The following is a 14,027-nucleotide window of genomic DNA, read 5'->3' as shown; positions in this document are numbered from 1 at the left end:
TCTTCTAGCCTGGACTATTGTAATTCATTATTATCAGGTTGTTTTAAAAGTTCCCTGAAAAGCCTTCAGTTAATTCAAAATGCTGCACCTAGAGTACTGACAGGGACTAGAAGGAGAGAGCATATTTCACCCATATTGGCTTCTCTTCATTGGCTCCCTGTTAATTCCAGAATAGAATTTAAAATTCTTCTTCTTACTTATAAGGTTTTGAATAATCAGGTCCCATCTTATCTTAGGGACCTCATAGTACCATATCACCCCAATAGAGCGCTTCGCTGTCAGACTGCAGGCTTACTTGTAGTTCCTAGGGTTTGTAAGAGTAGAATGGGAGGCAGAGCCTTCAGCTTTCAGGCTCCTCTCCTGTGGAACCAGCTCCCAATTCGGATTAGGGAAACAGACACCCTCTCTACTTTTAAGATTAAGCTTAAAACTTTCCTTTTTGAAAAAGCTTATAGTTAGGGTTGGATCAGGTGACCCTGAACCATCCCTTAGTTATGCTGCTATAGACTTAGACTGCTGGTGGGTTTCCCATGATGCACCCAGTGTTTCTTTTTATTCACCTCTTTTTGCTCTGTATGCGCCACTCTGCTTTTAATCATTAGTGATTGATCTCTGCTCTCTTCCACAGCATGTCTTTTTCCTGATTCTCTCCCCTCAGCCCCAACCAGTCCCAGCAGAAGACTGCCCCTCCCTGAGCCTGGTTCTGCTGGAGGTTTCTTCCTGTTAAAAGGGAGTTTTCCTTCCCACTGTCGCCAAGTGCTTGCTCATAGGGGGTCGTTTTGACCGTTGGGGTTTTTCTGTAATTATTGTATGGCTTTTGCCTTACAATATAAAGAGCCTTGGGGCGACTGTTTGTTGTGATTTGGCGCTATATAAATAAAATTGATTTGATTTGATTTTAGTGTTCAGAATAATAGTAATGCTATGTGACTAAAAATATTAATCCAGGTTTTGAGTATATTTCTTATTGTTACATGGGAAACAAGGTACCAGTAGATTCAGTAGATTCTGACAAATCCAACAAGACCAAGCGTTCATGATATGCACACTCTTAAGGCTATGAAATTGGGCTATTAGTAAAAAAAAAAAAAAAAAGTAGAAAAGGGGGTGTTCACAATAATAGTAGCGTGGCATTCAGTCAGTGAGTTCGTCAATTTTGTGGAACAAACAGGTGTGAATCAGGTGTCCCCTATTTAAGGATGAAGCCAGCACCTGTTGAACATGCTTTTCTCTTTGAAAGCCTGAGGAAAATGGGATGTTCAAGACATTGTTCAGAAGAACAGCGTAGTTTGATTAAAAAGTTGATTGGAGAGGGGAAAACTTATACGCAGGTGCAAAAAATTATAGGCTGTTCATCTACAGCAGGGGTGGGCAATCATGTGCCATAAAGGGCCGAGACACTGCAGGTTTTCCGTGCAACCAATCGCCTCAGCAGGTGATTTCATTAATGATCAGGTGTCTCAGCAGGTGATTTCATTGACAACCAGGTGTTTATGTTCAGAGCAGAAGCTCATCAGCAACCCACCTGCTGAGGTGATTGGTTACATGGAAAACCTGCAGTGTCTCGGCTCTCGATGCCCACCCCTAATCTACAGTGATCTCCAATGCTTTAAAATGGACAAAAAAAAACAGACACGTGGAAGAAAACGGACAACAACCATCAAAATGGATAGAAGAATAACCAGAATGGGAAAGGCTCACCCATTGATCAGCTCCAGGATGATCAAAGACAGTCTGGAGTTACCTGTAAGTGCTGTAACAGTTAGAAGACGCCTGTGTGAAGCTAATTTATTTGCAGGAGTCCCCCGCAAAGTCCCTCTGTTAAATAAAAGACGTGCAAAAGAGGTTACAATTTGCCAAAGAACACATCAACTGGCCTAAAGAGAAATGGAGGAATATTTTGTGGACTGATGAGAGTAAAATTGTTCTTTTTGAGTCCAAGGGCCGCAAACGGTTTGTGAGACGACCCCCAAACTCTGAATTCAAGCCACAGTTCACAGTGAAGACAGTGAAGCATGGTGGTGCAAGCATCATGATATGGGCATGTTTCTCCTACTATGGTGTTGGGCCTATAAATCGCATACCAGGTATCATGGATCAGTTTGGATATGTCAAAATACTTGAAGAGGTCATGTTGCCTTATGCTGAAGAGGACATGCCCTTGAAATGGGTGTTTCAACAAGACAATGACCCCAAGCACACTAGTAAATGAGCAAAATCTTGGTTCCAAACCAACAAAATTAATGCCTCGCAGATGTGAAGAAATCATGAAAAACTGTGGTTATACAACTAAATACTAGTTTAGTAATTCACAGGATTGCTAAAAAAAAAAAAGCAGTTTGAACATAATAGTTTTGAGTTTGTAGTGTCAACAGCAGATGCTACTATTATTGTGAACACCCCCTTTTCTACTTTTTTTTTTACTAACAGCCCAATTTCATAGCCTTAAGTGTGTGCATATCATGAATGCTTGGTCTTGTTGGATTTGTGAGAATCTACTGAATCTACTGGTACCTTGTTTCCCATGTAACAATAAGAAATATACTCAAAACCTGGACTAATCTTTTTAGTCACATAGCACTACTATTATTCTGAACACTACTGTACGTGGCACATGCAGGTTGCACCAGCAGGCTTTGCCCTCTTATGGTTTGCCGTCTTGCCGTGCCAGATCCATCTCGAGGTTTCCTTGTATGCACTCAAATAATTTCAGATCCTGTTTTGCCGCCATCAGAATATGTAAATTGTGGCCAGATGGTGCTCAGATTGCACATGGACCTCCATCAGATAGGTGTCCCATCTCGATGGTGCCCGGAGGGTTTTGAACATGTGCATCACACTCTCGGCCACAGGCCAATTTTGACCAACCGTGTGGACTCTCGCGGATGGCTGTCAGAATGTTTTGGACCTGAAACCCGACACTTTTCGGATGTGTGCTGATTCGACATTCTGCATGATTCTGGCTATGTGTGATTGGGGTATTAGTTTCCTTCATTTCCAAAGCCTGCATCTGGTGGGCACTGCTGCCTGTTATTCACACTTTAATGCAAGTCATGGCGATCACAAAATCAAACCATTAAATTTCCCATTTTGAATTAATTGACAAACATCACAAAGCACATTTGGTCTTTGTGGGGCATGTTATTACATATTTTGGCCCAGATGGTGTCCGACCTTTCTGGTTACATCAGATAAGTCTTCAGTCATTGAGCACACACTGTGTTATTAATGTTTTCATTAATAGCTGATTCATGCATTGGTAGTCAGCTATGTTATGCAGTTGTAGGGTGGTGGCCAAGTGGTTAGTGCACTTGGTTTCAGTGCGAAGGTTCCCGGTTCAAACCCCATTGCTGCCACATTTCTCCCTGTAATGTGGAGTTGTGTCAGGAAGGGCATCTGGCGTAAAATTTGCGCCGATTCAACATGCAGATTCACCTTGGTCTGATTTGCTGTGGCCACCCCGAGTGGAAACAAGGGAGCAGCCGAAGGGACTTAAATACAAACTGTTATACATTGCGGTTATTTTAGTCACAGAAAGGTTTATTGTCTTGGCTCTCTCATCGTCATCGTGCCATTCGCTTTATAAGAACATTATTAAATATTAAGGTCAAGGTCACTTTATTTCTGCCTGAAGGTAGATTTGGTTTACAGTAAAGTAAATGTGTGTGGGGGGGGGGGCTTTCTTCACAACAACAATGCTTCATTCTAAAAGACAAGTCAAATAAAAAGAAAAATGTTAAATCTGCACAACCCATAATATTTGTTATTTACCTGTAATTCTTGCTCTCTTTTTTTTTCGCTCTGCTTACATGGGCTGTGATATTGTTTCCTCCTTCAGACAGTGAATCAGGGAGGAGATCAGGAGTTGGAGAACCTTGTGACCAAGCTGGCAATTCTCAAAGACTTGTTGTCCTCTATTGAGAAGAAGGTACATTATGTAGTATATTCAGTGTTGTCTTGGTATGAGGCCACATATGTGATCACTGTGTGTGCATATCTGTTCTCTTTTCTTTATGAGAGTTTTTTCTAAACAGGCAACGTGTTACTGTGCCCTCTAATTTTGGCATGCACCTTCTTGCCAAATTTAGCCATAGTTTATATTTACGTGTGTTCGTCTTTAAAATCGTTTTTTCTGGTTAAAAATATCAAAGTAATGCCTGCAGACAACATGCCTCTTCATAAAAATTGTAAAATTACTTAAACATTTGGCATAAGATCTGCTTTTCAGAGGAATCATACAGGTCAGGTCATTCAGTGTTTCTCATTAATTTGCAACACTGTGGCGGTTTGTGGTGGATATGGCAACCTGCAGAAGCAACGCGTGCTCCCAGACCTGAGCTGAAAATAAATTCATGACCAAGTGTTAATGTGCCCTGAAATTAATTTGGCATCACTCATGCTCTTTTGCCTTAAATAGCGTATAAATGGAAAACCTCTAAACTATTTTTAGTTTGGTTGGAAGTAGCCTACATTTTTTTTTACAGGTGAAAAACCTATTCGAAAAATGTCAAAATCATTGCAGATAGTACCTCAGATGGTTTAAATAGCTTTGACTCCATGTAGCACCAATGTTCCATTTTTGGCCGTTGCTCATGTTTACATGCGAGATCTTCTTGTGAGATTTCATATAGTTTCTATACAGAATCAGCTGACAGAAAATGAGATTCTCACATTCTGGTGCTCTTTGACCAACAATCATAGGAGCCAGTGAAAAATGTCATGCTGTTGTACAAAGTGGAACTGAGAGCAAGATCAGGTCAATCAATGTTTAGACAATCTTCTGCATGTGGTGGACTCTGTGCCTCAAAGCCCTGCTGCTGAGACACAGAGATGGAGAAATGTCAGTGGATGGATCGGTGCTATTTTGTGATGGTACCCCCACTTTCACATCAACTGTTTTTCCCTTCAAGACATTTGCTCTTTTGGATAAACATATCAATTGTTCATTGATATCACTTACTAAGAAGTACTTGTGTAATGTGTACTGCACATGATTAGAAAGCCTGTTGGCCAGGATGTTTCAAATATCATAGCAGGAAAGTATGTAACTCTAACAATGATAAGCTTGTGTGTGAAAAACAGGTTTCTTTCTTTTTATTTTTTTGTACAGAAAAGCTCACTCATCTAGTGTTCTGTTTCTGTCGCAGCTTGAGGAGGCCTAGCATATCATGTCAGATTTTCTATGACTGGGTTTCCTATCTTGCTGGGAAGGAAATGACCACAGTAAAATCATGCTGTGTGACTCGTGTGTATGTGGAGGCCTTCTCTGCACCCACTCAGTCACATCCAGGAAATGGGAGCTGTTACCATGTTTACACCAAGACCACAGCTGAAAAGAAGGTGGTTTATTTGCGTTTGACCATTTTACTTTTCCTCATCTATCCTCTCTTCTTTTTCATTCCCTTATTTTCCCTGTTTCTTCCCCTCCCCCGCCTCCCCAGGCTCTGAAGGCACTCCAGGACATGAATTTGCCCTCTTCATGCTCGCCGCCTTGCCTCTTCACACGTCACAGTAAATCTATCCCTGTGCACGCCTTTGAGGTACATATGCACTTGCACCACCCACACACTCATAAACACACACTTTATTAGTGGGTGTGTTTCTGAAGGGCGGTGTGAGGTCAGCATCAGCACAGCAGTGTTGATGTCATCAGTCGTATTGACTAAAAGCTACAAGCTTTTTTTTTTTCAATGGCACTCAAAATTATTTTTAACAGCATCTCAGATTTTGTAATTATTTGTATTTACTTTCATATATTCAGTTTATCAAATCCTACTTACTCTGGCAAGGTCTTAATTGTATTTTTTTTTTTTTTTTTTTTGAGGCCTGAAATCTCTCCAGAACCAGACGTTTCTATTTGTACAACCCCAATTCCAATGAAGTTGGGACGTTGTGCAAAATGTAAATAAAAACAGAATACAATAATTTGTAAATCCTCTTCAACCTATATTCAATTGAATACACCACAAAGACAAGATATTTCATGTTCAAACTGATAAACTTTATTGTTTTTGTGCAAATATTTGCCCATTTTGAAATGGTTGCCTGCAACACATTTCAAAAAAGCTGGGACAGTGGTATGTTTACCACTGTGTTACATCACCTTTTCTTCTAACACTCAATAAGTTGGTTGCAAAAAAGACGTCTCCTATGCAGTCACATATCACTAACACAATGGACTCTGCTCACTGGAATATGTCTGAAATTATATTTAGGATGGTGCCATTTATTAATCAAATCAAATCAATTTTATTTATATAGCGCCATATCACAACAAACAGTTGCCCCAAGGCGCTTTATATTGTAAGGCAAAGCCATACAATAATTACGGAAAAACCCCAACGGTCAAAACGACCCCCTATGAGCAAGCACTTGGCGACAGTGGGAAGGAAAAACTCCCTTTTAACAGGAAGAAACCTCCAGCAGAACCAGGCTCAGGGAGGGGCAGTCTTCTGCTGGGACTGGTTGGGGCTGAGGGAGAGAACCAGGAAAAAGAGATGCTGTGGAGGGGAGCAGAGATCAATCACTAATGATTAAATGCAGAGTGGTGCATATAGAGCAAAAAGAGAAAGAAACACTCAGTGCATCATGGGAACCCCCCAGCAGTCTAAGTCTATAGCAGCATAACTAAGGGATGGTTCAGGGTCACTTGATCCAGCCCTAACTATAAGCTTTAGCAAAAAAGAAAGTTTTAAGCCTAATCTTAAAAGTAGAGAGGGTGTCTGTCTCCCTGATCCGAATTGGGAGCTGGTTCCACAAGAGAGGAGCCTGAAAGCTGAAGGCTCTGCCTCCCATTCTACTCTTACAAACCCTAGGAACTACAAGTAAGCCTGCAGTCTGAGAGCAAAGCGCTCTATTGGGGTGATATGGTACTATGAGGTCCCTAAGATAAGATGGGACCTGATTATTCAAAACCTTATAAGTAAGAAGAAGAATTTTAAATTCTATTCTAGAATTAACAGGAAGCCAATGAAGAGAGGCCGATATGGGTGAGATATGCTCTCTCCTTCTAGTCCCTGTCAGTACTCTAGCTGCAGCATTTTGAATTAACTGAAGGCTTTTCAGGGAACTTTTAGGACAACCTGATAATAATGAATTACAATAGTCCAGCCTAGAGGAAATAAATGCATGAATTAGTTTTTCAGCATCACTCTGAGACAAGACCTTTCTAATTTTAGAGATATTGCGCAAATGCAAAAAAGCAGTCCTACATATTTGCTTAATATGCGCATTGAATGACATATCCTGATCAAAAATGACTCCAAGATTTCTCACAGTATTACTAGAGGTCAGGGTAATGCCATTAATGTAAAAAGGAAATTAGGAGCACTGTGAATTTTCCAGAGATATTATGTGATAAAAGTACATTTTTCAGCTGCAACAAAACTTTTGCTGATTTTACCTGAAAATAGAGGCATAAAATTTCATAAAACTAGGTAAGTAGGTTTTAAGTATAAGGTAGTGTACCAAATACTTTCAAATATCAAAACTGTTTGGGTTCAATTTTAAAGAAGCTGGCACACATTTTTTTAATAACTTGGTACACCTGATTGTGTTAAAGGTGTCAGATTTTGTAATGAATAGGCTACAGTCCATATTTCAGCAAAGAGAAAAGCGCTGTTTCAGTGTGAGTTTATGATACTTCTTTCTTGATCCACTGCAGGTAAAGCTTGATGTCTACTTGGCAGAGCTGACAAAGATAGGAAAGAGTCAAAAGTACACTCTGTCTGTGGATGTGGAGGGAGGAAGGATGGTGGTGATGAAGAAGGTGAAGGATAGCCAGGAGGACTGGACCACATTTACACATGACAAAAGTGAGAACACGCACATATGCAAAAATAAATAAATAAATCAATCAATCAATTTTTTTATATAGCGCCAAATCACAACCAACAGTTGCCCCAAGGCGCTTTATATTGTAAGGCAAGGCCATACAATAATTATGTAAAACCCCAACGGTCAAAACGACCCCCTGTGAGCAAGCACTTGGCTACAGTGGGAAGGAAAAACTCCCTTTTAACAGGAAGAAAATATAAATAAATACTAGTAATCCTAGGCTTTGGAAAAGTCTTGACATGTACCCTGTAAAATGCAGTTAGTAAACAGGTAGATAAATGAATGACCCCCATCCCTTCCAGATAGTTAACACAGTAACTGAAAAACAGTAAATGCTGTAATCTTGTACCTCTCCAAAATATATTATGGACTAAGACTTACTGTTACTGGAGTAGAAACACTTGATTTGACAAGACAGTAGAGCTGATTTCACTCTATAATAGTGTATTTTACTCTGTTTGGACTGGGACCAAATGTTATCCTGGCAGAGTATATTTTACTCAGTAAAATTTACTGTGTACAAAGCAATTTTGGGGCTTAACTTACATAGAGACCCTAAGTTTACATTTGCTCCAACTGAACATTTTTGTGACTGGAACTGTTCTGTAACTCAATATTGTGGTCCTACATTGTATCACAAGAACCACTGAAGCCAGATTGCAAATTATGGGCTCAACATCTTAAAATCTGAATGGTGCTGAGTAGCATTCATAATGTTTGTTTATATATATATATAAATGGCAATATATGGATGTTTCTGGAAAGTTTACGTTATCTGGAACAAGATGAGCTTCAGCATCAAATTTGACATTGACGTAGAAATTCCCAGTGAAAGCACAAGATAGCCTATGGACTCAAACTAGGGATTGTGCTGACCGATCGACTTGACTCCTCTGGAAGGACACTTAAAGCTTGATGTCAATGTCATTATGGTACGCTGTCTGCCTCACTGTCGTATCAGCAGTATCTGGGTAATCTTGGCTCCACTCCATAAGACCTCCAGCATCATTGGAGTCAGACATAACCATGAATGCGAGGCCAGGGCAGGAGCCGGACCATCAAGAACAGTACCAGGGACTAATTAGTATCCAATGTCTAGCCCCTTTCTACCTCCCTCCACCCCCCAAGAAAGAGGGTCTGGACTGCTACTTCCTGCCACTGTGTGCATGTATACAGTCTTCTCATGGTATTTAAGACTATGGACGTAAACAGCTAAAAGATGTTCTTGGAAGGACAACAGTGGTGAGGAAAACACTTAAAACCAGCATCACATGGGACAACCCAAATACGATGCAACATTCCAACATCCCGATGTATATGCCAGCATTACACAGTGTAAAATGTGTAATCTGGATATGAGATGTGTTCAGTTTTAAAAGTCTTTTGTAAGTCAACAGTAGTCTGTGACTCAGAATCAGAACATATTTGTTTAACATTATTTATTGATATTGTAATTTTTAATTTTAATACAGTTTATGAAAAATGTTTTCTTTTAAAGTTTATTTTATAGCATTTATGTATTGTTACTGTGCAATGTAGATTAGTCTGCAATAAAGTCTGTTAATTGATTGATTGAAATGCAAGAATTTTCCGCATTAGTCAGTCCTCAAAAATTTGCTTTTAGGGAAATATATCACTTCAGATAATATCTTCTATTTTCCAAATTGCTTGGCAGATAGAAGATATTATTTCAGAGGAGGAGGAGATGCAACCACCCGGCGAGGGCGGTTGCATCTCCTCCTCTCCTCTCCCTCTGTTGTCTCTATCTCTGTCTCCAACCTTCAAAGTCCCAACTTCACCAGACTGTGAATTCTTCGAATTGCATTCGGAATTTCCATGGAATTGATCAGCTGGTCTCTCAACGCTATTGACACCATCTTTTCAAAAAGGAAATCAGGGCTGGGGACCCTGCGTGACCAGAAGGACCCTATCCTGCGGGCTATGTTCTCGACGCCTGGAAGGAGTAGCGCTTGGCATGTTTGGCACCACTCTCCGTGGAAGACATCAAGGATTTATTCTTATTTGTCTTTATGGTAGGTGGGCTTCTGCTGTTAGGAGGATTATGCGCTGCCCCGATCTACCGGAAAATTGGCAAGACAGCTGCCACAAAAACCACAGCCCCACATCTGTCCATCGTGATTATCGAGGTTGGCAAGGCTGTACAGTCTCAGACTGCATTGACTCTTGAACTTAAACGCAAGTTGGAATTAATCTCCGAGCAGCTTTCTGCTCTGCAAAGGCATTGATGTTGGAGACCAGTGAATATTCATTCACACAATTGGATCTGGACAGTTACAGAAGCCGCATTTGGCACTGTGTTTCTCTGCCTAACCCAAACACGGCAGCCTTATCATCTACCAAAGGTCAAATGCCCCGTTTGTTTTTCCTCCAGAAGATTTCAATGGCCCGGGGGACGCACACGGCTCCCTTCTCATCTGCCCTCCCCCACAGTCTGTGGTTGTCTTCAAGGCCACTTCAGACTGTACGTATACATGGTCTTATATGACCCGCCTGCACACATGGACGCACATCTACCCCCCTGCTCCCCCCCCCCCTTGTGTTTCTGTACCCACACCAAACACTCACCCCTGCCCTTCGCTCTTGCCACTCCTCCCCCCCAGGAGGCCGCGTGGCAAAGCTGCAGCTGCTTCCACTCCCCCCAAGCTCGGCTGCGCGGCACAGCTGCTGCGGCTACCCACGCTCACATTGCCTCAATTAGGATGACGGACTGTTTCAAATTTAGTGTACATAAACAATCAAATGTATATTTTTAATTTCATTTAATTTAACCTTTATTTAACAAGGTAAGTAATTAAGAAAAAAAATTATTATTTACAATAACGACCTGGTGAAATATGTGCAGTTGTTTTAATTCTGATGTGTATCATTACGTTCAGCTAGTAATAATTGTGGATTGTGGTGTGAAGATAATTTCATTGCACTTGTAATGACAATAAATCATCGTTCATTCAAAATATTTTTGTGGTTTATCATCATTGACCCCGAGAACATCTAAACTTGATACCAGCTAATTTTCCTGAAATCAAAATGGTTTTCTGTCATTGGGTATGAAAAAAGTGACTTTATTATATTTTCATGAGTAATGAGCCTTAACTGTTGGGTATGTCATATAGGGGGAGCAAATCCCTTCACTGGGAGGTTCTAGACGTAGCAGGAAAACTTTTTTTCCAGACAATTCCTTGTTTTAAGAATGCTTTGCCTCTCTTGTCTTGAACTCTCTTTAACTCTCTTTCCTCTGTCCGTCTGTCTGTCTCTCTGTTTTGTCTCTGACAGTCCGTCAGCTGATCAAATCTCAGCGGATACAGAATAAACTGGGCATTGTGTTTGAGAAGGAGAAGGACAAGAGCCAAAGGAAAGATTTCATTTTCACTAGTGCAAAGGTTTGCACACACGATGCCAAAAAATAAAAAATAAAGTTATCGATGTAAGATTCTGTCAGTTATACTTGACTGCGCTGCATGAAAATGAAGAGAAAATGCAAATAAAAGTCATTAGTAAGATGTCTTTTCCACCTGACTGGGTGTTTCAGAAGCGGGAGGCGTTTTGTCAGCTGCTGCAGTTGATGAAGAACAAACATTCCAACCAGGATGAGCCAGACATGATTTCAGTCTTCATAGGCAGCTGGAACATGGGTTAGACACACATTTTGTTTTCTGTTTAATGATTTGTTAATAGCAACACATAATTCAGTCATTTTATATTGAAAACTAACACAAATGTATCATGAATATATAAATTAAAAAAAAAACTTCATAATGGTGTGATATTGGTATTCTTAATGAACTTTTACAATTCATTTTGCTGTGTGTGTGTGTGTGTGTGTGTGTGTGTGTGTGTGTGTGTGTGTGTGTGTGTGTGTGTGTGTGTGTGTGTGTGTGTGTGTGTGTGTGTGTGTGTGTGTGTGTGTGTGTGTGTGTGTGTGTGTGTGTGTGTGTGTGTGTGTGTGTGTGTGTGTGTGTGTGTGTGTAGGATCAGTGCCAGCGCCCAAGTCTGTGGCCTCATGGGTATTATGCCGAGGCCTTGGGAAGACTCTGGACGAGATGACTGTCGCCATCCCCCATGACCTGTATGTGTTTGGGACCCAGGAAAACTCTGTGTGTGATCGGGAGTGGGTAGAATCTCTTCGTGGCATGTTGAAAGAACACACAGAACTGGATTATAAACCGGTGAGGAAAATAAAGGAAAACAAATCACATTTTAAATGTATGACCATGTGAAACATTCATATTTTGTACTTATATCACTAGTAGCCAACTCTACCACAAAGTACATTTGTCTTTCAGTAGGACTTAAATCAAAGTTTACAATTCTGTTTTTCCTGTGTGAGCAAGTGCAGTACATCTCCATGTTTCATTTGTCTAAGCACAACTTAGATAATTGTTAATCCACACTAGAGGCTCTTGATTGTGTTTTGTCATTGTTTGTAGATAGCAGTGCAGACTCTGTGGAACATAAAGATTGCTGTGCTGGTGAAATCCGAACACGAGAATCGGATCAGCCATGTGGGAATGTCTAGCGTCAAGACGGGCATTGCCAACACTCTGGGTAACAACAGCACTCATGTCTCATTTATTCTTCTTTCTCCACACGCTTTACTTCATGGTTAAATTCAGAAAATGAGCAACCTAACAAGAGCACAGCCACAACATGTGCTGTACAAACAAGCAGTTTGAGACATTACTGCAATTTGACCTTTACACCACCTACAGTTACATTTTGGCCAAAGAAATTAACAAATTCTTAGTTGTATTGTGAAAAAGAAAAGTTTTAGGTTTTGACATTGTGTGACGTAAACATAGAATCATCCAGTGGAAGAATTCTCCCTATCGCATATTGGAAAAATCAACCCAAAATGCATTACATTGTCAACAGTTGGTTTTTTTTTCCAGCACAAACACTTCTTGTAGCTTTAGAACGGGGCAGTTTTCACTTAGCTGCACCTGGCTAATGTTCTTTATTTTTTAAATTATTTTTTTAGTGTTTGTTTATTTACTGTTACTTTCACATGCGTTAGCTGAAAGTCTGTTGTCATGGAGGAGCTCAACAATTTCAAGAATATGACAGTCCCACAGCTGAAACAAATTCTTGCAATAAGTAATATCATTTAACAAATAAAATTCATCTGCAGTTTACAGTCATTCAAAATTATCTTGTTTATTTCTGAATTACAGACAAGCAAGCAAATCAACCATGGTGTTAGAACCTTACGATCAACAACTGGCTCATCCAGTCTGGCCATGATGCTAATTTCTGAATAAAATTAACCATAATTTGTTGTTTAAATGCAAAAATAAACAAACACAAAATGTTTTGATACGTTAGTGCCAGCTTTCTTTTTTCACGCCAGTGGCTACAAAGGAGAGATGGAGGCTGAGCCAGAAATGCATTTACCTGCAATCCTTGTAACACTCGGGCAAAACCAAGTAGTGCACCGTCTGTGGTGGTGCATAACTACCTACTGTATGCGGTTGCCTGAATTGGTTGGCTGCAGAGGAACTTGAAGTGACATTTAAAATGCCTTTAACAGTTTATTAAGTTTACAAGAGCATAAAAGACCATTAAGCTGCATTAAATAGACCTTTCATAAGTGGATAACAAATACTCAGTGTTGCTTTCATACTGTAAAAGGTACTACAGTCTCGTTTGAACCCTGCGTGATATTTTTTCGGTTCCCACTGGAAAAGAAAAGATGAGGCAGATGGGAGCGATCGTGTAAGTGTTAGCCTACACAGCTAACCAGAGTAGCTCCGTTCTCTCGCCTGCAAAACCGCCTCAACATGTTTGTGCTCCGGGTCATAAACAAACCGCAACACATGTCCACTATCCCACTACATCGTCACCTTTTCTTTGTATTTTCACTTTGTTTGCGCGTAATTTGCCCAAAAACCTATTGAAAATGCTGTGTTTTTTTCCCCTACAAGTAGAGAAATTACATCATATACACCAGGGCTATTCAACGATATTTTTCTGGGGGCCAAATTTGTGAGAATACTATGATCTGTGGGCCAGACATTCTCGTGACCTGTACTATTACTCTCGGATGTACAATTGAGACAAATGCTACTGCATTTCTTTTTCCCTTTTTATTTAACAGAACATCAAAAGTATATACTAATGAAGTCACTGAGTGTGGGAAAGTGCAGCAGCCTGTCATTAAGATCACATGCGAA

General features: G+C 40.3%; 1 protein-coding gene across 1 annotated transcript in view; it reads left to right on the top strand.

The window, feature by feature from the left end:
• inppl1a (inositol polyphosphate phosphatase-like 1a) overlaps window positions 1-14,027 on the top strand; it is a 184,714-nt gene that overhangs the window by 136,496 nt on the left and 34,191 nt on the right. The window contains exons 7-13 of the mRNA XM_034168192.1: window positions 3,839-3,928; window positions 5,442-5,540; window positions 7,664-7,814; window positions 11,131-11,237; window positions 11,387-11,489; window positions 11,827-12,023; window positions 12,285-12,402. Coding sequence (XP_034024083.1) covers window positions 3,839-3,928; window positions 5,442-5,540; window positions 7,664-7,814; window positions 11,131-11,237; window positions 11,387-11,489; window positions 11,827-12,023; window positions 12,285-12,402 — 865 coding nt within the window. The remainder of the gene's footprint in view (window positions 1-3,838; window positions 3,929-5,441; window positions 5,541-7,663; window positions 7,815-11,130; window positions 11,238-11,386; window positions 11,490-11,826; window positions 12,024-12,284; window positions 12,403-14,027) is intronic.

Source organism: Thalassophryne amazonica, chromosome 4, assembly GCF_902500255.1.
Source record: "Thalassophryne amazonica chromosome 4, fThaAma1.1, whole genome shotgun sequence".
Taxonomy (NCBI): Eukaryota; Metazoa; Chordata; class Actinopteri; order Batrachoidiformes; family Batrachoididae; genus Thalassophryne; species Thalassophryne amazonica.
The sequence above is the reverse complement of the archived record's forward strand: the minus strand, read 5'-3'. Positions and strand labels throughout refer to the sequence as shown.